Source organism: Sus scrofa, chromosome 3 (genome assembly GCF_000003025.6).
Source record: "Sus scrofa isolate TJ Tabasco breed Duroc chromosome 3, Sscrofa11.1, whole genome shotgun sequence".
NCBI classification, from domain to species: domain Eukaryota; kingdom Metazoa; phylum Chordata; class Mammalia; order Artiodactyla; family Suidae; genus Sus; species Sus scrofa.
This window is the reverse complement of record NC_010445.4, coordinates 8,305,099-8,326,721: the sequence shown is the minus strand read 5'-3', so window position 1 is coordinate 8,326,721 and position 21,623 is coordinate 8,305,099. Positions and strand designations below refer to the sequence as shown.

The 21,623-nt window shown below is 48.3% G+C and overlaps 2 protein-coding genes and 1 pseudogene across 11 annotated transcripts in view; 1 reads left to right on the top strand and 2 right to left on the bottom strand.

The window, feature by feature from the left end:
• The window catches only part of ZCWPW1 (zinc finger CW-type and PWWP domain containing 1), a 37,513-nt gene extending 29,474 nt beyond the window's left edge, over window positions 1–8,039 (top strand). For 4 of the 7 annotated variants that reach the window (XM_013995431.2, XM_013995432.2, XM_013995438.2 and 1 more), the window contains 3 exons: window positions 1,624–1,684; window positions 2,333–2,467; window positions 3,013–3,550. In XM_013995431.2, the coding sequence (XP_013850885.1) occupies window positions 1,624–1,684; window positions 2,333–2,467; window positions 3,013–3,353 (537 nt within the window). In that variant the 3' untranslated portion in view covers window positions 3,354–3,550. Of the gene's footprint in view, window positions 1–1,623; window positions 1,685–2,332; window positions 2,468–3,012; window positions 3,551–6,983; window positions 7,428–7,542 lie in introns of those variants that run through there. The other 3 variants (XM_005661906.3, XM_013995437.2, XM_005661898.3) reach the window with 3 other exon arrangements.
• On the bottom strand, window positions 3,989–20,948 carry PILRA (paired immunoglobin like type 2 receptor alpha). Of its 4 annotated transcripts, none has more exons than XM_021086219.1 (7): window positions 20,693–20,907; window positions 19,989–20,378; window positions 8,326–8,523; window positions 5,720–5,750; window positions 4,804–4,963; window positions 4,567–4,598; window positions 3,989–4,396 (listed from the first exon to the last, which is right to left on the bottom strand). In XM_021086219.1, the coding sequence occupies exons 1-7, from the start codon at window positions 20,763–20,765 to the stop codon at window positions 4,282–4,284; spliced, it is 999 nt and encodes a 332-aa protein (XP_020941878.1). In that variant the 5' UTR covers window positions 20,766–20,907; the 3' UTR covers window positions 3,989–4,281. The 4 variants fall into 4 exon arrangements, with proteins under 4 accessions (XP_020941878.1, XP_020941880.1, XP_020941879.1 ...); XM_021086220.1 differs by having other exon boundaries at window positions 4,063–4,396; window positions 4,804–4,853; window positions 20,693–20,948; XM_021086222.1 differs by lacking the exon at window positions 4,567–4,598 and having other exon boundaries at window positions 4,267–4,396; window positions 4,804–4,853.
• LOC110259880 lies at window positions 9,872–13,634 on the bottom strand (annotated as a pseudogene).

Genomic DNA, 21,623 nt, shown 5'->3' with positions numbered 1-21,623 from the left:
AGGTTTCTGTTGAGATACCCATTTCATGTTTAGGTTTGATACTTGCTCTGTCTCTTCAGGTTGTGTTTTTGCCTTTTGATATGCCTTGTAGTTTTTTCTTGATTGACAGCCATGATGTACCAAGTAAAAGGAACTGCTGTAAATATATCTTTAGTAATGTGCTGGGAAGGTTTGAGGGAGGGGAAGTGTTCTAGGTCTATGTCTGTAAATGGACCTATTCCTTTAGACAGTGAACTTCCCAGTATTTTTAGTTTTTTTTTTCTCCCCTTAGGTGGGACAGAATGGTTATAGTGGTTATTTCCTTACTGCCCAGACCCAAAGGTTCTGTTCACACTCTAATAGATTAGGTTCTGGTTAACTAGTTTCTCCTGAGGGCAAGCCTTGTTAAGAAGAAGAGAGTACTCTGGTGTATTTCAGAATGGTTCCCCTTCCCTCTCCCTGCTGGAAGCATGAAGGAATTTTTCTCTGATATTTTCTGGGAGAATCTGGTTGGGCTTTCAGAGGTGTAAAACTCACAAAAGTCTGGAAGCGCCCCCCACTGCCGCCCCATGACTGGGTATCTCTGTCTCTCAGACTTGTCTAAACTGAGTAATTCATTTATTACTATTGAGGTTTTCTTGTCCTGGCAATAGTTCTCCTGGTAGTTTCTGCTTTTGAGTCTGCTCTGGTAAGCCAATATATATTTGCCTCTGTATTTTCAATTTCGAGGGCAGAGGTTTGCCCTGTGTCTTTTGGATCCAAAAAAAGATGTTGATTTTGCACATTGTTTAGCCTTTTTTTTTTTTTTTTTTTTTTTTTCTTTTTTGGCTGCCCCTCGGATTATAAAGTTCCAAGGCCAGGGATCAGATCTGAGCTGCAGTTGTGACCAAAGCTGCAGCTGCTACAATGACGGAACCCTAACTCACTGTGCCGGGCCAGGGATCAAACCTGTGTTCCAGTGCTCCCAAGACACCACCAATCCTGTTATTTCACAGTGGGAACTCCTGTTCAGCTTAAAAAATTGTCGTTAGAACAGTTATGACTTAGCTCCTTACATGTAGAAGTGGAAACTGAAAGTTCTGAAATGTATGTTTCACTTTCTTTTTTATTTTCTCTTTTATTTTTGATTTTAGGGCTGCACCCACAGTATATGGAAGCTCTCAGGCTAGAGGTTGAATTGTGGCTATAGCTGCTGGTCTACACCACAACCTCAGCACCACAGTATCCAAGCTGCCTCTGAGACCTACACCACAGCTCATGGCAACGCCAGATTCCCCAACCCACTGAGCGAGGCCAGTGGATTGAACATGCATCCTCATGGATACTAGTCAGTTTTGTTTCTGCTTTGCCACAATGGGAACTCGCTCTCTTTTATTTTTTAATTTACCAATTTTTATCATGTTTGTAGCCTAGCTTTATTTCCTTCTCTCGTGCGTAGAGCTTTGCATTGACTAATATCAAATCGAATAAGAAGGATGAACATTTTTATCTTTGCTGTCATTGTTTTAAGTTGTATTAGGCTCACAGAACCTAATTTGACTTCCTTAAGTACACCCATCATTTCTGTACCATCCTATTCTATTACATTCAAAATTTTGTGACTTCATTTACATTTTATTTTTTTTCTCTCCTTATTTTTCTCAGGATCCAACTTTGCCTGGTCTGAAGCCAGCCAAAATTCAAACCAGAAAGCCTAAGGCAAGAGGTAAGCAAGATAAATGGGACATGTGCACAGTTAAGGCAGGGCAGGAGAGAGTGGGAGGGGTCTGCAGATAGGTGGGCCTTACTGGCTGTCAGTTCCAGAACCTGAGAAGATGGGTAAGACTCATGCTAGTGTCATCAGGGAAGCTGGAACTTTCTCATTTCTGTGTGTTGAATTATAAAATCCTAGGTTATGAGTTCCCATTGTGGCTCAGCAGGTTAAGAACCTGACTAGTATCAATAAGAATTCGTGTTTGACCCCTGGCCTCTGTCAGTGGGTTAAGGATCTGTCGTTGCTATGAGCTGTGGTGTGGGTCGCAGGTGCAGCTCGGATCTCATGTTGCTGTGGCTGTGGTGTAGGCCGGCAGCTGCAGCTCCAATTCGACCCCTGGCCCAGGAACCTCCTTATGGCACAGGTGTGGCCCTAAAAAGACAAATAAATAAATAAACAAAAAAACAAAAGAAGAAGACCTAGGAAAAAAAAGGAAATATTTGGGAAAAAGAAAGGGACTGAGGGGGCTCATGAGATTGTGGATGAGTGGAAGATGGAGAGCAGAGACTAAATGTGGGAACTCTCTGGATCCTAGCTCTGCTGTCATTCAGGGAGAAGTAAACCATCGTCCTTCCTGGTTGGGGGGTGGGGGTGATGCAGGTGTAGCAAATGGAGGAGATGCGACCCTGCAAAGGAAGAGAGTGAAGAGATCTCGGGGAAATGAAGCTGCAGCTCCTCCTGTACCCTTAATGAGAAGGAAGGAAGGGCCTGGGAATTCAGATCCAGAGCAGCCAGGTAAGGCTCAAGACTTGGGAAAAACTGTGGGGAAAGTGAGGTTCATGTCCACATTTCCCCTCCTTGTGTCATTTCTTAACAATTCTACAGTTTTTTTTATTACTTTAAGAAAAAATTAAAATTAGGCCGAAAGGGCATCTTTCAAATTGTAGAAAGCAACATACTTTGCAGAAATGTAATGGTTGTTATTGGATTTGATTCAGGGGTAAGAGAATGGTAAGGAGGTGGGAACTAACATTTTTTGATCTTTCCATGAGCTGGCTAGATAGATACTTCTACGCTTATTCCCTTTAATTCTTTCAATAGCTCTATGACTGAATATTAGCCGTTTTAGAGATAGGAGACTAAGGCTAAAAAGGTTTAAAATGTGCTCAAGAACCATGTCTACCATATGACTGATTCATGGCTTGAATTTAGGTCTTTCTGATTCCAAAGCCCATTTTCTTTCTGTTGAGAAAGGTCATCTTTCCTAGAGATTGCTTGAAAAAAAAATTAGGAGTTTGACTTGTAAAAGGTGAGAACAGATGGCCAAACAGGACTCTTAGTTTTGTCACTTTTTCATTTAGGCCCTAAGAAAAAATTTAAAGGTCCCCAAAGCAAGGTCTCACTAAGCAGCTCGTCTGAGGAAAAAGAAGCTAGAATAGCGTCTGAGGGGCTGACTCCACCAGCTCCTTGTGGGGCCTGTCCCGTGGTGGGGAAAGAGGGGCCTGAACCCCAGGAGCCACGGATTCTGGAGGCTGGAAGTGTCCCCTCTGACGATGAAGCCTCCAGGGACCTGGACCTGGAGCAGCTCATGGAGGATGTTGGAAAAGAGCCGGAGCCAAGGGAGGAGCCGCAGCGCAGAGACGCCGCAGGGGAGCTCGCCATGGCCTTCTTTGAGGAATAGCCGTGTGCTCACACCTCCTCCCTGTGCTCTCACCCCTTCCCCGGGAGCAGGAGGGCCGGCTCTCCCAGGGTCCCCGAGAGCCTGAGAAGTGTTGGGGTTGTTCGTTCACAATGAGGTTAAATGGCGAAAGGCAGAGTTGTCCAGTTGATGTGTTAATAAACCAGGTTACTGATTTAGTGGGTTTGGTTCACCTCTAACCACATGCTTTCTTTTGGCTTCTTCCCATCCTCCTCCATGTCACTGTAGCCCATTGTGCTTTCTGGTGGGAGGCCTGTCAGTATGGGAACCTGGGAAGGTGATGACACCCGAGTCCCGGGAGAAGGACATTGAGAGGGCGGCTCTGGGGTCCCATCCTGGCTCCGCCACTTACTAGCTGCGTGGCCTTGGGAAAGGCCCTGTACCTGTTCAGGTCCTTGTTATCCTGCCTCCAAGGGCACATCCAGTGCCATATGAGGCTGTTGATGATGCTTACGTGGGGGATGCTTGTAAAACACAGTACATGCTGGTTGTTATCATAAGGGAAGTAGAATGGTCAGATCAGGAGGGCAGACGTGGGTTCCAGATGGGCTACTAGTGCTGGGGACGTACTGGTCCCTGGCCTGAGCAGTCACTGAGCAAAAGAACAAGGGCAGGGGTCTGGGTGTGAGCTGTATATTATGGTTCCTTTTTGGACAGAGGGACAGAAGTTACGGGTGACACCACTTTCTCCTTAGATGCAATCGGGCAAATCATACAGGCACTTTTATTCGTGTGGTCAAGGGCTGGGAAGTCGAAGAGGAATTGGAGCAGGTAGGTGCTCAGGTCCTCGGTGGCCTTCGGCACCTGCTGGCTTCTGAGTGGTCTCTGTTTGGCTCTGATTATGGGGAAGTGAGATCCCCGTGCATGGCTGACCCTAAGGAGGTCATCACTCGTCCCAGTCCTTAGGTCTTCAGGGCAGAGTACACGGTCTCTTCCTGGGGGCCCCCGTGGGCGGGAGGGCATGGAGGTGCGGCTGGTGAGGGCAGGTTGTGGAGGGTGAGGGAGGCATAGAGGATGCCATCATTCTGGGTGAGAATGGAGAGGGAAGGGGGTTAGACAGGGGGTGGGGGCTGTCCCCTCTCAGAGTAGGGATCCTATGCCGAGTGCCCTGCCCACACCACAGTCCCTCTATTCCTTCCACCCCACCTTCTCCAAACTTCCCTGTAATATTTCAGGCCAAGTCTGAGCTGCTTACATTTTGGTCCAGCTTGGGGTTTGTCTGTTGCACTGGAAAAAGTGAAAATGTCTGGGGTCAGGTGGGCTGGCAGGCAGGGTAGAGAAATGGGCAGGGGGTTCCAGGGGTGAGGTCGTCTGGGGGAAGGTGGGTGAGGCAGGGGAGAGAGGAGGATGCTGAGGGCAGGTGTGTGGGGAGGGGGTGTGGGGAGGAAGGAAGGCCCAGGTGGAGAGCAGGAACCATGGTGGCGGGACTTACCTTTGTTCCCAATGTTCTCGTATTTCTCCTCCAGATTCTGGAAGGATCCTCTGCATGGGAACAGGAGGGTGGGTGATGGGTTAGAGGCTGGGCAGGACAGAGTTCACACCCACCTGGGGCTGGTTCTCCTTGTGGGGGGCTCTGTGACCTCCTGGACTGACTGAGAAGATGAGGGCAGAGGTTTGAGGCCGGGGTTGAGGGGCCATTTGCGGTGTAGCCCCGTCCCTGTGAGCTGACTGAAGGTGGATTGTTCTAGGGAAATGGCTTTATCTGAGGGGCACAGGGAGGAGAAATGGGGTGGGGGGAGCTGCTGTCCTCTCTGCTGCAGCGCCTCGGTTCCAAGTGGAGGATGAAACCCAGGAAGCTAATCCGGGTCTGTGGGCGGTGCTCAGGCCAGGGTCCCTGGAGGAGGCAGCATCCTGGGAGGAGGGCAGCTGGCAAGAGTCAGGAGGGAGAGGAGGAGGGAGGGGCTGTGAGAAGGAAGAGAGTGGAGGTGGAGGGCGGGGGCAGAGAGGAGAAGGGCGGGTGGGCGAGGAGGGCGCGTGCTCGGGAAAGGAAGAGGCCCTTTGCCACGACACAGGGGGAAAGGACAGGTTAGAAGAGGTGCAGGAGGGAGGAACCAGAGTGGGAGGAGTGGAAGTGGTGTGTCCAGGCGGGGTGACGTTCAAGGCTGAGAGAACCAGGATGGAAAGGGAGGAAAGCTGAGAAACGGGGACCAGAGGAGGACAAGGGGAGCCATTCCGGGACAGCACCAGTGACAGTGCTGGTCCACTGCTCTTGATTTCTTAAGGAGGTGGCAGCTCAGGAAGGGGAGGGCCTGGCCGGTCAGGGGATGCAGCGGCCAGGAGGGCAGCGGCTGTGAGAGGCTCCGGAAATCAGACCCCCCGCCCCCACCCCTTGGAGGACAAGTGCTCACCTGGCGGGGGTTCTGGCTTTAGTCTGCAGACCTGCAGGGGGACGGACAGCCTGTCAGTGTGCCATCCACGGAGGCCTGTGCCCTCCCTGCCTCCCCTGCCCCGTCCCACTCTGAGTCCATCCTTGGAGGGACCAGAGCTGCTGAAACCCACCTGGGAAGGACCTGGGACTCAGAGCCGGACCCAGCTGGCACCCTAAGGCCACCCATACCTGTCCTGCCTTGTCCTTGGCAGCAATCGGGAGAGCAGCCCTCCCTGCACCCTGAGCCCCTTCACCTGCTCTCTCCTGAGCTTTCCCGTTGCTTCCTCTCCCTTCCTTGGAGTCCAGGGCATCCCCCAACCTGGTCCTTCCTCTGCTGAGACCTGCCCCTGCCCCCTTGTCACAGGCACCACTGCTCCCTCCTGTCCTCATAAGCCAGCTTCTTTGGCTGCCCTTCTGAGTGGCGGCTGTTGTACTTATCCATTTTGTGATCCTCTTGGCTGGAATCCGTGTTGGCCCTGCAGCCCATTCCTCTGTACCCTTTGAAACCTGTGCTGTCTCCCCGCAGCCCTCTCCCTCTACATCCTTCTCAAGTCTCCGCAGCATTTCCCAAAGGTTTGGCCCCTGGTTCACACACCTCTTCTCCACCAGCCAGCACCACCCTGGGAGATCGCATCATTCATGGGAATGACCCTCTGAACACACTGGACTCTCCTGTCTCCCCACCCTGCCAACTCCAGAGACCTCCACTCCACAATTAGGCTTAAAAAAAAAAAAATCACCGAGCCTGAGAACTCTGACTTAGTAAATACTAGCATCATTTTTAGGCTCCACTGTCTTTCCTTCCAGCTGATTTTTGTCACCATCCCTCTGTAGCTGTGCTTTGACCTCACTGAACTCTTGTCCCTTGAGGATCTACTTTCTTTCAGATGATCCACACTCCCTGCTGAGCCCTCTACTCTCCATCTGGGCCCTCTCACTGGCTCCTTGACCTTCTGTGTTCCCCTGTCCTTCTGTCACACTTACTTGACGCATCTCCAGTCCTGGATGGGAATGCGCTTTGCTTACCCAATACCCATTCACTTCTTTTCCAGTTGCGGAACCTTGACTTGACTGGGAATGTCAGAGTGCCCCTCTGTAGGGTGATGTGGGACCTATGACTGAATCTAGCCAGTAAGAAGTAAGGTGAAGTTGTGGGTAGGACTTGGAGAGAGGCTCTGGAACAGGACAGACAGCTGGGGCATAGTCTTTTTGACCATGCCTCCTTCTTCCATTTTCCCACTTAGATTCTCAAATAACAGCGGGAGTCCCAGCAGCTTTTTTGAGCGTGGAGCAACATTCAGGGTAGAAGCCGGTATCTGGCCCAGTGAGCAGAAAGGTAGGAGCCTGCGTGCTTAAGTGGCCTCTGCTGTCTGGCTCCAGTCCTTTTATTTTTAAGTTTTTTGGGCCATACCCACAACATGTGGATGTTCCTGAGCCAGAGAAGGAACCCAGGCCACCGCAGTGACCCAGGCCACTGCAGTGCCAATGCTGGGTCCTTAACCTGCTGAGCCACTGAGAACTCTGTCCGGATCCTTTTCGGTGAGGAAGGAAAAGCCCTCTGTGTTGTTTACCACACTGTTACCTTCTGATGCTAGCAGCTGAATACAACCTCCGACGAACAATTTCTAAGGGTTTCTAAACCTGCATGGTGGAATGCTGCTGGGAAAAAACATAACCATGTGAATAATGCCTTTACAGTTCTATGGCTTCTCATTCGTGTTGATTGTCAAATACCATTTTGTATTTCCTCAGTGCCTTTGTCACATTTTCTCTTCCTCTCTTAACCCTCATCCTCTCTCTCAGGAGACAAGCCTTGTGGTTTTTGCCCTGCAGAGCTAAAAGAACCATTTTAGACTGACTCCAGCCTGGCTCATCTTTGGCCCCTGCATCGCTGACTGGCATATATCTGCAAGGCCAAGCCAAGTTTGCCACTTTGCTTCTTCGCGTTGCCTCTGGGAGCAGAGGCTTTCAGATGTGATTCACAAGCTCTTCTGTCATCTCCTGCCTCCGACACAGCAATAAGTTACTCAAAGTTCCCAGAATGGTGTCCTTCCCGTTGAAGGACAGTGACTTCTATGCCACCCATACAACCTGGCTAATTCTTTTTCATCCTTTGAGAGTTTCTGCAGATGTCTGTTCCTCTCGAAGTCCTCCTGGATTATCCTTCCTTCCTCCCAGCCTACTGTATCTCTTTCCAAGTGAGTCAGTCAGCCCTTGAGGCAGTTGTCCCCCTACTCCCACCCTACCCCCGGTCTCCCTCTGAGTTTCCTGAAAGCAGGAATAAAGCAGTGCTTTACATACTTTTGTACCTCCAGTTATAAGCCAGGCTCTGGAAAATGGGCACCCAACCAGTGTTCTTTGAGTGTTTCCAACTTCCTATTCCCTTCTGCTCTCTCCTGCCTTTTTCCAGGGTGCAGACTCTGCCCTTCCCATGAACCAAAATGCAGGTTCCCAAGCCCAGACCTTAAGCCCAGCAGGGATCTGCATTTTTATTTAAGTACACCTGGTTCATTCTGAGGCACGTAGGTTCTGAGCAACTCCCAGCTGGGAATCTCAGGGAGAGATTAGGGGTCCTGGACCACTTACCTTTCCTCTTCTTCCACCAGAGGCACAAAATCAGTCCCACAATTGCTATTACAAGCACAGCGCCTGCTATCCCCACTGTAGCTTCCGTACTCAGGGGCCAAGACCCCGAATGCCTTTGGTTCTCTGAGGTCCCGAGGCCAGCTGTGGTAGCAGTGGTGGTGGCAGCAGTGGTGGTGGAGCCCAGGGTGGTTGTCTGGGCTAGGAAGACATAAGAAAAAATAAAATTATCCATTTAAAGATTGGAGGTATCTGGGTGACAGCTGTTTGCTAGTTTGGAGGGGAGCAAGTCTCTGAGGCTTTCCCACAAGGAGAAATGCTGGAAGCTTGGGATCTACTTCACTCTGTTTAAATCCTGACTCTACCGCTAGCCAGCGCTGTGACCTCAGAACCTCATTTCATCACCTACAAATAGGGAGCAGCCAATCACAGAATCAAAAAACAATTTTAATTGTAAAATCTACATAACATAAAATTTACCATTTTAATCACATTTACGTGTATAGTTCAGTGACATGATGTGCATTCACATTATTGTGCAGCCATCACCACCGTCCCATCTTCAGAACTTTTTCATCTTTCCAAACTGAAATTCTATCCCCATTAAACACTAACTCCCCGTTCCCCTTCCCAAGCCCCTGGAAGCCACCATTCTTTCTGAAACTTAAAAATTTGTCTGCTCTAGGTACCTCATAGAAGTGGGTTCAAACAGTGTTTGTCCTTTACATGTTTTATTTATTTATTTATTTATTTGTCTTTTTGCCATTTCTTGGGCCACTCCCATGGCATATGGAGGTTCCCAGGCTAGGGGTTTAATCGGAGCTGTAGCCACTGGCCTCCGCTAGAGCCGTAACACGGGATCCGAGCTGCATCTGCAACCCACACCACAGCTCACGGCAACACCAGATCCCCAACCGACTGAGCAAGGCCATGGATTTAACCCACAACCTCATGATTCCTAGTCGGATTCATTAACTACTGTACCACGATGGGAACTACTACATGTTTTTTCAAAACACAGAAGTTACTTTATTATGGGTTTACATTGTAAAATAAAATTGATTTCCCAGAAAATTAAAATATAAAACAGTTCGATAACAGAACATGGTAGTTCATTATTTACAAACTGACTTTAAAAACTTAAAATTTAAGATTGTGCCATTTTCCCTAAATCTAATTCGCTTGGATCTTGAAATCTTTGATTATGTTGGAAGTGTTTTCTCTTGCATGAACTATTAATACAAAGTTTCCTCATTAAAATATAGTTTGTTCAGACAAGGTCACAACATAAATTTGTGCTTTATAACCTTTAATATGATGAACATTTGAAAAGTACATGTTTAATGTTCTTAGCACTCAGAACTCTGTATGTAACAGGCCGTGGGAGTTCCCGTCATGGCTCAGTGGTTAACAAACTCGACTAGCATCCATGAGGATGCAGGTTCAATCCCTGGCCTCACTCAGTGGGTTAAGGATCCCGCGTTGCGGTGAGCTGTGGTGTAGGTCACAGATGTGGCTCAGATCCCGTGTTGCTGTGGGCCGGCCACTACAGCTCCGATTCGACCCCTAACCTGGGAACCTCCATATGCTACTGGTGTGGCCCTAAAAAAGACAAAATATAAAAGGGTAATAGGCAGTGGTTTCCATCAGATTTACTCTGGTAGTTGTTTCTTAAACGTCTTTTAACTTTTTTCCCTCCACACAGAGGGAGAAATGATACCCCTACTCCCTCATGTCTCTGCTTCAGAAAGACTTTGAAACTGCAGCAACCAAAATGATATAGTACTGAGAAAAAAAAAAAAAACCCAATGAAATTGATAGGTTCCAAATTCATTAAGTCTCAGCTCTTTTAAACTACTTTTAGGTGTGAATAGTTCATAAATGGTCTTCTTTCACTCAAAATAATATGTCTGTGGTTTTTTTTAAAAACAATTGCTGTAAACATGGGAAATAGCCTTTGTAACAGGCTCTAATAGAATAACTGAGTGAATTTCCCACTTTGCCCCATTAAATTACACATTAACTTCTGCATAATATGGTGATGAATCTGGTGTTCATTTGAAAAGGAAGACTTTGGTAATCACATGAGCGTTTGTTTCGAAGACTGTTAGGGAATGGAATAAGAAGTCAACCTAGTGGCACTTTTGGTTTCCTTTTTTTTTTGGCCCTGCCCAGAAAAGATGGATGTGGTGAGAAAGTTGGAGAGAGGGAGAGGGGGAGTTCATTCCAGGGACAGAGAAGGGGACCTAGTAGTCATCAACTAAAAAAGAGAAGAAAAGTGATTTTTTTAAAGGAAAAAAAAATTTTTTTTAATAGAATAAAAGTTCCAGATTAAAAGAGTGATTAATTCTTACTTTCAGGGTAGGAATACAGGTACCAGCTGCAGAGCCTTTATTGTTCACTGCTTTGCGTATTTAATCTCCTCCTTCTGGGACAGTTTCTGGTAAATAGAGGCAGTAAGTTTCTCTTTCAATAAACTTCTCCATCCTGCACTATCTCTCCTCACAGCAGCAAATAATTTCTGGTTTGGGTTTTCCTGTTACTTTAACAGTAAATCTCACTGGCTCACTGTCTACAGTCCTTGTGTGTTTTAGAGATTTCTTAAGCCACAGAGTTCCTCCTCTGGTTTGCTCGTCATCTTCGTCATCTTCGGTAGTGGAGCCATTCATGGTGCTACCCTCTTCTTCCTCCTCTTTTCTTTTGTAGTGCTGCAGCAGTTTCCTTTTGTTCAAACTGCATGCATAGTAACCTTTGCTCTTCAATCCTTCTTTGTTCTTCTTTCTTGCCTTAGCCATTCATTCAAGTCCAGCTGTCATCCTCACTTTATGAGTAAATGGAGCCTCACTGTTTTTTTTTCAGGCTTAATAGCAACATCTTGGTCTTGAAATAGCAACATCTTGGTCTTGAAAGTTTTCTGCTTCTCTCTCTCCCTTTCCCCCCCACCGCTTTCTTTCTTTTTTAAGGCCGCACCTGCGACATATGGGAGTACCCAGGCTAGGGGTTGAGTCAGAGCTGTGTCTACCACACAAGATCTGAGCTCAGTCTCAACCTATACCAAAGCTCTTGGCAACAATGCCGGATCCTTAACCCACTGAGCGGGATCAGGGATTTAACCTGCAACCTCATGGATACTAGTTGGGTTTGTTACAGCTGAGCCACACTGGGAACTCCACTGCTTCTCATTTTTTAATTTCAAGGTCAGTCACTCTTCTTGCTTGTTCTTCTATTGCTGTATTTCTTTTTCAGACAATGGTTTCAGTTTTTTCAAACTTGCTTTTTAGATTTTTAGATTGAATAGAGCCACTCCTTTTTAATTCTTCATATTCCCTGCTCAGTTCATAAGTTTCATTTTCTTCCTCTTTTCTCACCTATTTCTTGCCTCAGTTGTTCATACTCCTATTTTTCCATCACTAGTTTATGCTTCTGTTCCTACTCTGTTCAACTTCTTTCTTCTTGTTTTTTTTTTATCTTTTTTTTCTTTTTAGGGCCGCACCCACAGCATATAGAGGTTCCCAGGCTAGGGGTCAAATTGGAGCTAGGCTGCCGGCCAACGCCACAGCCACAGCAACACAGGATCCAAGTCACGTCTTCGACCTACACCACAGTTCTCTGCAACACCAGATCCTTAACCCACTGAGCGAGGCCAGGGATCAAACCCAAAACCTCATGGTTTCTAGTCGGATTCATTTACACTGCGCCATGATGGGAGCTCCCCATTTTTGTTTTAATAGTTCGTCAAAATTAATTTCCAGGTTTCCCAGTGTAAGAGGTTCTTGAGAGATAATGTTTTATATCTCTGGGGAGTCATCATCTACTCCCCTGCTTCTCCTTGCTTCAGCAAATGCCTTCTTTTCTTCCTCTGTTCTGCTTTTGGCTTCTTCTTCTGCTTTCCTTTTTTCATTTTCCCTCCTTTGTCTATTTCTTCAGAACGGAGTCTGAGTGTACCATTGTGGTACCCTTTAAAAATGTTTTCTGTGTCTTGGTTTTCTTCCTCTTCATTTACCATTTGCCTCCCTGCTTCTTCAAAAGCACACCTCTCTTCTAAAGGTTTTCTTGCTTCCTCCTCAGCTTGCTTCCTTCGGTTTTCTTATCTTTGTCTTTCTGATTCTTCAAAGTCATTTTCAATTTTTCAGGAGAAAACGATTCTTCTTCTTTTTTTTTTTTTTTTTTTGCCTCCTTTTCCAGTTCTTCATCCATGACCAACGAAAGACACTGGCTTCTTTGAGAGATCAGTGTTGTTCTTTGTATATTATTCTTTTATCTTCTTCATACTTGACCTTTTCCTTTTCTTCTAGCTCTCTTTCTAGATCTTGGAAATTCCTTTTTGTTTTTACAGATGTTTTGTGTGACTTGACAGGTACCACTGTTAGGAGTAGTGAATCATCTCCTTCCTCTGGTGCTGAATCAGTTCTGTATCGTTCAGCTTGGTCCTTTTTGCTAATTCATGTTGAGTCTTCCTCTTTTCTAACACATCCTGCTCAATTCTGCCTTTTCCTTTCTCCTCCATTCTCTTCGTTTCTCCTGTCTTTGTTTCTCCATTTCAGCAAATTTACCTTTAACAGTTCCTGTTAGCCTTGGGACATAAGCCTTTTCTACTTTAGAAGATACCTCTTCCTCATTGTCAGAAGCAAGCATTTCTTTAATCTCACTCAGCCTTTTGGGAAATAACATTCATATTTGCTCTCTGTGGCCTTGGGGTGATTATGAAGCTTTGTAATTTTTTGCACCCGCCCTGAGGTGGTGACAGAGGTCCGGAGTGCGTGAGGGGAGGCTGCGTGCATCAGGCGCCGGTGTGTGGGCAGGGGTCCTGCTGCTCTGGCTGCCACCGCTCCATCCACTGTGAACCCTCTGGCAGCTGCCACCGTCTCCAGCAGCAAGTTTCCATAAAAGTCCTGGTGCACAGCCTGTTCCTGCATTCCAGGTGGGCCCAGTGCCAGCTGCAGCTATTCTACATGATTGTTTTAGTAAGTGAGAAGACATTTGTGAAGCACCTAGTATAAGTTGCAAGTATATTACTAAGGTTAAATGACTATATATTGAACTTTATGTCCTGCAAGAAAAATTATCTTTGTAGATGTTTAAGACATCATTAAAAAATTGACTTAATGCTAAGCCACATACCGAAAAACCAACTCCAATAAAATCCTCAGGTTTAGTGTGGACCAAATTCTGTCCATTCTTACTAGAAATTAGTAATAATGAATTATTATCAATCAGATAAAAATTTTAAATTCTTAGTCAAAGAAATATATATAATAAGATGCTATTTGGAAAATAAAACAAGGAGTTCCTATTGTGGCTCAGTGGTAACCAATCCAACTAGTATCCATGAGGATGTGGGTTCGATCCCTAGCCTTGCTAAGTGGGTTAAGGATCCGGCATTGCTGTAGCTGTGGTGTAGGTCACAGACATGGCTCAGATCCTGCATTGCTGAGGCTGTGGCATAGGCCAGCAGTTGTAACTCTGATTCGACCGCTAGCCTGGGAACTTCCAAATGCTGTGGGTGTAGCCCTAAAAAGCCAAAAAAAGAAAAAAGAAAACAGGTGCATTGCGTGTAAAAAAAAACTTGTGGAATTTGACTGAAGATACACTCTAAGCTAAATTCATAGTATTAAATGCTTTTATTATTTAAAATGGGAAGAAATTTTTTAAATGAATGAAATAGTGAATTTCCAATGAAAAAAAAGGCCAAACAGAGAGGAACCAGCTTTAAATAAACCCATAGTTTGAAAGTATTGAAATCCTGTGTAGGAATAAGTTTTTTAGGAAATGAAAGAGCAGAAGGAATAATAAATGCAGGAAGTGGTTATTTATAGAAAAAAACAAACAAGAAAGCAAAGTTCTTGTAAACAACAAGGATAAAGAGTCTGTTGAAATTGGGAGTGTGTGCTCAGTAACACGTTGCTAACCTAAAACCTCTGTGAAATGGATGATTTTCTGATACTAACAAAAAAATTTTTAAATGGATTTAAGACATTGTAAACTTTAACTGATAGGTAGACTGAGAAGTGAGAACATTATTGTAAAGAAATACCTTTCATAAAGAGCCTAAGCTCAGGATAGTTAAAGATAAATTCTTGCAAAAATTTAAGAAACAAGTAATTCTCAGAAGATTTTAGAAGAGAAATGTACAAAAAACACTGCAAATCTGACTCATTTCATAAAATGAGGACATAACTCGGATGCTAATATCTGTTCATAATTTTTAGAAATGAAGATTAAAACAACAAAAGTCTGTTTCTTTCATTGATCTGAGTGGAAGAAAATACCCAGTGTTGGCACAAGGGGAGCATGTGTTGGCACAGCTTTGGGGAATGCATTTGGGAATATCTATCAAAATGTAAAAAAGTGGAGTTCCTGTCGTGGCGCAGTGGTTAACGAATCCGACTAGGAACTGTGAGGTTGCAGGTTCGGTCCCTGCCCTTGCTCATTGGGTTAACGATCTGGCATTGCTGTGGGCTGTGGTGTAGGTTGCAGACTCTGCTCAGATCCCGCATTGCTGTGGCTCTGGTGTAGGCCGGTGGCTACAGCTCTGATTGGACCCCTAGCCTGGGAATCTCCATATACCGTGGGAGTGGCCCAAGAAATAGCAAAAAGACAAAAAAGAAAAAAGTAAAAAAAGTCATCCCTGCCCTTTGACCCAGTGATTTCTGTGCTAGGAAATACTGGGCCCTATATTCAAAGGCCAGTGCCTTTTTTTTTTTTTTTTTTGGTCTTTTTCCCTTTTCTAGGCCTGCTCCTGCGGCATATGGAAGTTCCCAGGCTAGGGTTCCAATCAGAGCTGCAGCCACTGGCCTATGCCAGAGCCACAGCAACGCCAGATCCAAGCCGCATCTGTGACCTACACCACAGGTCATGGCAATGCCGAATCCATAACCCATTGAGCAAGGCCAGGGATTGAACCTCATGGTTCCTAGTTGGATTCCTTAACCACTGAGCCACGACCATGGGAACTCCCCAGTGCCTTTGAATTTAATATTTAACTGTGCTCTCTGATGTGGCAACAACCTAAATATTTTTTAAAAAGGAGACTGATGAAATAGACTATGATACATTGTTACAGTGGGAGACCATGCTGTCATTTAAAAAGAAAAGCATAGACACTATGGAGAACAGTTTGGAGATACCTTAGAAATCTATACATAGAACTTCTATATGACCCCGCAGTCCCACTCTTGGGCATCTATCTGGACAAAACTCTCCTTAAAAGAGACACGTTCAACCTCATGTTCATTGCAGCACTATTCACAATAGCCAGGACATGGAAACAACCCAAATGTCCATCGACAGATGATTGGATTCGGAAGATGTGGTATATATACACAATGGAATACTACTCATCCATAAAAAGAATGACATAATGCCATTTGCAGCAACATGGATGGAACTAGAGAATCTCATCCTGAGTGAAATGAGCCAGAAAGACAAAGACAAAACCATATGATATCACTTATAACTGGAATCTAATATCCAGCACAAATGAACATTTCTTCAGAAAAGAAAATCATGGACTTGGAGAAGAGACTTGTGGCTGCCTGATGGGAGGGGGAGGGAGTGGGAGGGATCGGGAGCTTGGGCTTATCAGACACAACTTAGAATAGATCTACAAGGAGATCCTGCTGAATAGCATTGAGAACTTTGTCTAGATACTCATGATGCAACAGAAGAAAGGGTGGGGGAAAAATGTAATTGTAATGTATACATGTAAGGATAACTTGAACCCCTTGCTGTACAGTGGGGAAAAAAAAAAAAAGGCATAGATATGTGTGTCCTGAAGGGGAAAGACAGTTGAAGTCTAGGAAGTAAAAATAGCAATTTGAGGAACAAAAAAGTATGCAGTTTGATTTTATGTGATCTGTGTCTGGATATCTGTATCCACATCTATATCTGTAAAGAGAACGTTTCTGCAGAAAGAGATGGTGGCTGAGAGATAAAGTGGAGAGAGAGGAGTGAACTTTTCATCTGACTCCCATCTGCATTTTTGACCATTTTTTGGACTATGTGCAAGAATGTATTTCCTATACCTTTATTATTTTTAAAACATAGCATGTGTTTTTAGATGAGTTGTATGGGCACAGATTCAAAGAAGTATCGAATTCCACACAGCTTATAAAAGCAGCCTTTCAGAAGCCTCCTCACTTCGTTCTCACTCCCCAGAGGCAACTGTTTTCAGGCCCTTTGGCTGTTTTTTTGGCATTAACCTCATATTTCTTGATCACAGGCATTTCCTGCTGTTCCGTGATTCTGCTGCTTTAGGTAGTACCTGGTCATTTCTTACTACGGAAATCCAGGATTTGGGTCTCTTACACCCCTTGTCTTCAACTTGCTCAATGTCTCAGCGTTTGATACTCTCCCTTTCATGAGAGGGGCTGCTCACATGGCATCTGGACCACTGTCTCTCTTGGCTCTTGTCCTGCCTCACTAGCAGCTCCTTCTCAGTCTTCTTTGTTGATTCCTTCTCATCCTCCCACCTGTAACCATCAGGGTTCAGTCCTGGGACCTCCTCTCTCTACACTCACTTCCCAGGTAATCTTATCCGCTCCTATGGCATCAACCACCAGCGATATGCAGAAAACCCCCAAAGGTACACATCTGGCCGGCTCTCCCCCAGCCCTCAGACTGTCATGTGTCACTGCCTACTCACGCCTCCTTTTGTCTGTCTGGTAACCTCTCAGATGGAAGACGTCCTGAACAGAACTCTGGATTTCTTCCCAAACCTGTTCCTCCCCATCTCCCACTTTCAGTAAGTGAAACCCTCTCCTTCAGGATGCCCTTCTCCCATCATGTGCACATCTTGTCTGCCCTGTCTTCAGAATATAACCAGCCTCTGGTGACCTCTCACCCGCCGTTGCTGTCACCCTCATCCAGCCGCACCATCTCTCACTGGTCTGCCTGCTGTGACCTGGCTCACCTGTGTGGTCTTATTTTTCACACAACAGCCAGAGGGACACAGTTAGGACATAAATCGCATGACGGGGCTCCTCTGCAGGAAAGCCTCACCAGCCCCATCATCCTCAGAGGGCAAGTTCTCTCCTTGGCTGTCAAAGCCACACTGGACCTGCCTGTCCTGCCCTCACCTCCGGTCACCTGAGTTTCTTCCTCTGCTCAGCCACACCTGTCCCACCTCACGGCCTTGGCCCTTGCTGCTACCTCTTGACTGGGACTTCTTTTTCAGAACTTTCTCTCACTTCCTACACATCTGTGCCTCGGCTGGACTTTTCTGCTGGCTTTTGCAGGTCCCCTCCCAGCTCTTCTCCATCGTGCTCTGTGCCCGTGGAGGCAGGTCTTGGTGGAGTCCAGCTGTGGGCTTTCTGGCCTTGCTGGCCAGTGGGAGTCACCAGCCGGAGAAGAAGGGAGATGCAGGTCAGAGCCTAGCCCTTGGATGCTTCCTTGATGGGCGTTGTATTAGTCAGGGTTCTCCAGAGAAACAAGAACCAATACCATATGTACAGATGGAGAAATAGGGTTTTCTTGTGAGGGATTGGCTCTCGTGACTCTGAGAGCTGAGCTGTCTCAACGTCTGCATCTGAAGGGGGGGAGGTGGGTGGTGTAGTTCTAGTCCAAACCCAAAGACCCGAGAACCAGGAGGGCCAGGGTGTAAATCCCTGTCTTATTCCCAAAGCCTGAGAACCAGGAGCGCTGAGGTCTGGGCCAGGCGAGGCTGGCTATCCCAGCTCAAGGGGGGAGCAGCCGTGCCCTTTCTCTCCATTATTGTTCTGTCCAGGCCCTCAAGGGACCAGACGGTGCCCACCTACTGCTCATCTCTTCTGGAAACAGTCTCACAGACCTACTCAGAAATAATGTCTTACCAGCGATCTGGGGGTCCCTTAGCTCAACTGAGTGGACACATAAAACTAGCTGTCACAGGCATGCGGACTCTCTCTCCTCAGAGCCCACGGCTCCTTTCTGGGCTCCAGGACCTACTTCTTCCCCTGCTCCTTAGGCTTGTGGCTGCTTCCAGGTGTCTCCCTGTCCCTGACTGGTTTCCGTACCCTGCATCCCCTCAAAACTCTCCTCATTTACCCTGTTTGAGCAGCTGTCCCAGAGGCCCTCCCGGTTCCATCTGAACAAAGCGGCACCCCCAGCACCTCTCTCCACTGATTCTGCTCCCCTCCTTTTCTCTTTTCACCGCCACATGACACACAGACAGATGCTCAATTAATTGACAACTTATTGATGGAAAAACTCATAGTAAATGTGATTGAAACAGAGAAATGAGAAAAGGAAGGAAGAATTAGGCAAGGAAGAGGAGGGATTTAAGGAGAACCAGAGTCGCCCAAAAAATGTTACTTAAGGAAATATGCAGGAGGTGCAGGAAATACTAATGCACGTCTGTCTTGCTTCACGTACGTTGTGAGTCACTGTCTCTTTGCTCTCAAACCAGCATGGTGGCCAAGACGGGGCAGGGGTTTTCCAAGGAGGAGACAGGGAGAGGGTCTCTCCTGGCCAGGAGCAGTAATCCAGCGTGATGCTGTTTAAACTTGCCAGCACGAGTGATTATAAAAATCAAACCAACTTAATCAATTTTTAATTTTCAAAGAAATTTATCAACAGAAAACACACCTGGTTATTGCCTGTGCCTGGGAGAAACCCCCTGCCCCCTGCTCTGGAGACAGATAAATTAAGATTCAAGTTCTGATGCCTCACTGAGTGACAGAGGAAGATCTATTGATGCTACACATCTATTAGCAGGTTAAAATAGGTCAAGATAGATGATCAGGTCAGCAGGTGAGGCTGAGCAGCCAGTGGTTGAGAGAGGAGGCTCTGGGGTTAAACGGGGTGGTGGTGGGGGGTGTCAGTAGTGACCAGGAGTGACCTTGGGTAGGAGTTTGCTCTGCGGGCGTCACTTTCCCTTCCCGTAACAGGAGGGTGGCAGCAGTGCCGACTGTCACTGGGGGTCGTGGGGAAGGCTAGCTGGGGCGATGCCCCCTGTTGTCCAGCCAGGACGCAGAGCGCAGTCGGCGGGAGCTGTCGTTACTGCTGCTGCTGCCGCTTCATGACCAGGACAGAGGAGCAAGGCCAGGCTGGACGAGGGGGACAGTGTGACTAGAACAACCCAGGGAGAGGTGGGGGGAGTGAGAGGCAAGGAGGGTAGAGAGGACGGAGGCGGGGGAGAGGAGATGAGAGGGGAGAGGGGGGCTGGGGGCGGAGCGCTGAGGGCCGGTTCTGGGGGCAGAGCGGGGGAGGTTGGGAAGGCAGGTGATGGGGAGTGGCCAGGAGATGGGGCTCCTCAGGCCACCGGTGGGTACCTACTCTGTGTGCCAGGCTGAGCTCAGGGCTGTGGGGGAGACACAGACATGGGGTAACTGGGCCTCCGCATAGGAACTCGTGACGGGGGAGGCAGCCGCATCCTGAAGGTGTCCCGTCCACTCGGAGGACTGGGGCGAGGACAGGGGCAGCAGGAGGGAGGAGAGCTGGGGGCCTGGAAGGTGCTGGGGACTGGGGCTGGGGGAGGGGCTGGATCTGGAGGCGCTGCGGGGGATGGGCAAGGAAGGCAGCCCTGCTTGGGGGAAGATGCAGGGGAAAAGGGGAAGGTTGGCAGAGGCCTAGAGAGGAGCTGGAGGGGCAGGGAGAGGAGTTTGCGAGAAGAGCCAGGAAGAGGGGCCAGGCCTGGGGTTGAGGCACCCGTGGCCTCCAGGAGCGTCAGGCAGGACAGCTGGACTCACTGTGTGTGATCGTGAGCTCGGTCCCCTGGATGGACTGCCACTTCTGTTCACCGTATTTCTCTGTGATCATCTCCACCCGACAGAAGTACGAACCCTCGTCCTCCCTCCGCAGGTTCGAGATCTGGAGGGAGCCTTTCTTCATACCCTCTTCCCAGTTCAGGAGGAGCCGGTTCTTGAAGTTATTATGGATGAATGGGGGGGTTATGTTGTAGATGAAATCCCCATGGAAGTGTTTCCATCTCCAGGATATTTTCACATTGGAAACCCTGCCTGAGTCCCAGGGGTAGTCGAAGGAGAAGGGGATGCGGATGGAGCCACCCTCAGGGGCTGAGAGTTGTTTTTGCTGGTTCATCCCAGAGTGAAAGCGTGCTTTGGGTTGTGCCCAGTGATCTAGAAGAGGGAGAGGGAGAGACTCTGAAGCCACCAGGAGAGACAGTGAAGGTGACCCCAGACCATCTGGCACCTGCACCAGGGGCATTAGTGTGACAGATGGTAGGACTGGCCCTCCGGCCTGGATGCGCCCCTCTCCAGGCTTGGGGCAGGGAGGCAGGTGAGGGGTTTGGGGCCCCAGCACTGTGGGACCAGCTCTTTATTTGTTGGGGGTGGGAGGCCTGGCCGGCTTCCCCAGGGGACCCCTTCCACAGCCAGCTGGCCACAGCCCCTCCCCAGGTCCTGGGCAGAGCCGGGCAGTTCTGGCCACTCACCACCCTGCAGAGATGCTGGTGGCAGCAGCAGCAGCAGCGGCAGCAGCAGGGGCAGCAGCAGGGGCAGCTCCATGGCCTCGCTCTCCTCCCGGGGATGAGAAGACAAGCAGAGCCCTCGAGGCTGGAGGAGAGGCCTCTGGGGTGGCTGCTGGGGAGAGTGTGGGCCCCAGGATAGGGAGGACCAGGCTCCTTCAGAGGACCGAGGGGGGTGACAGCCTTCCCCAAACTCACCACCCCCATGGCGACCGTCACTTCCTTTATCAGTCTTGCTTCTTCTTTTCTTGTATTTCAAAAGGTCCTCCCTGTGGTCAGTGCAAAGGGAGCCGTGACCCAGGGCTCTCAGCCCCCATCTTCCCACTGAGGGGCGTGTCCTCTGTCCCCTCAGCCCCCTGCTTCTGCCACCCCTCGGCGTCACCTTAGGAGTCAGTCTCTGTGTCTCTCCTCCCAGGGGAAGGACTGGCAGCAGGACCAGCTCAGGCTCTTTGAGGGAGGGGTTGGCAGCCATGAGTCTCTGCCCAGCTCCTGCCCCTCAGAGAGGAGGAGGAGGGGGCTGCTGGTGGTCCGAGCCCCAGCCCCCAGCCCAGGCCTAGGGGCACCCAGTCTGCTCCCGGTCCCTTTCCCTTCAGGCAGGGGCTCCCCTGAAGTCCTCCCACTGCAGTCCCCAGGCAGAACTGAGGCCTGCCAGGCCCCCTCCTGCCCTGGTCTGCTCCCTGTGTGCAGTCTCACCACCTCCCCAAGGTTAGGAGGGGGGTGGGCTCCCATGCCCACCTCCCCAGCCAGTGGGCCTTCTGGCGGCCATGCCTCCACCCCCAGATGCAAGACTGGATCTGAAGGGCCCTCTGTCCTTACACTTCTCTATTCAGAGAAGCGGTTGCCACATCTTGGGCTCTAAAGTGGCAGGACCAGGACTTGAACTCCAGGCTGTTGAGCC

What these genes read in the sequence shown, in the direction of transcription:
- PILRA (XM_021086219.1), bottom strand. Translation starts at nt 20,765, where the DNA reads ATGGAGCTGCCCCTGCTGCTGCCCCTGCTGCTGCCGCTGCTGCTGCTG. An exon ending in AAAGCCAGAACCCCCGCCAG is followed by an intron (nt 4,964 to 5,719) that starts GTGAGCACTTGT and finishes TCATCTTCTCAG; the next exon opens with TCAGTCCAGGAGGTCACAGA. An exon ending in ACCCCAAGCTGGACCAAAAT is followed by an intron (nt 4,397 to 4,566) that starts GTAAGCAGCTCA and finishes ATTCTCACCCAG; the next exon opens with AATGATGGCATCCTCTATGC.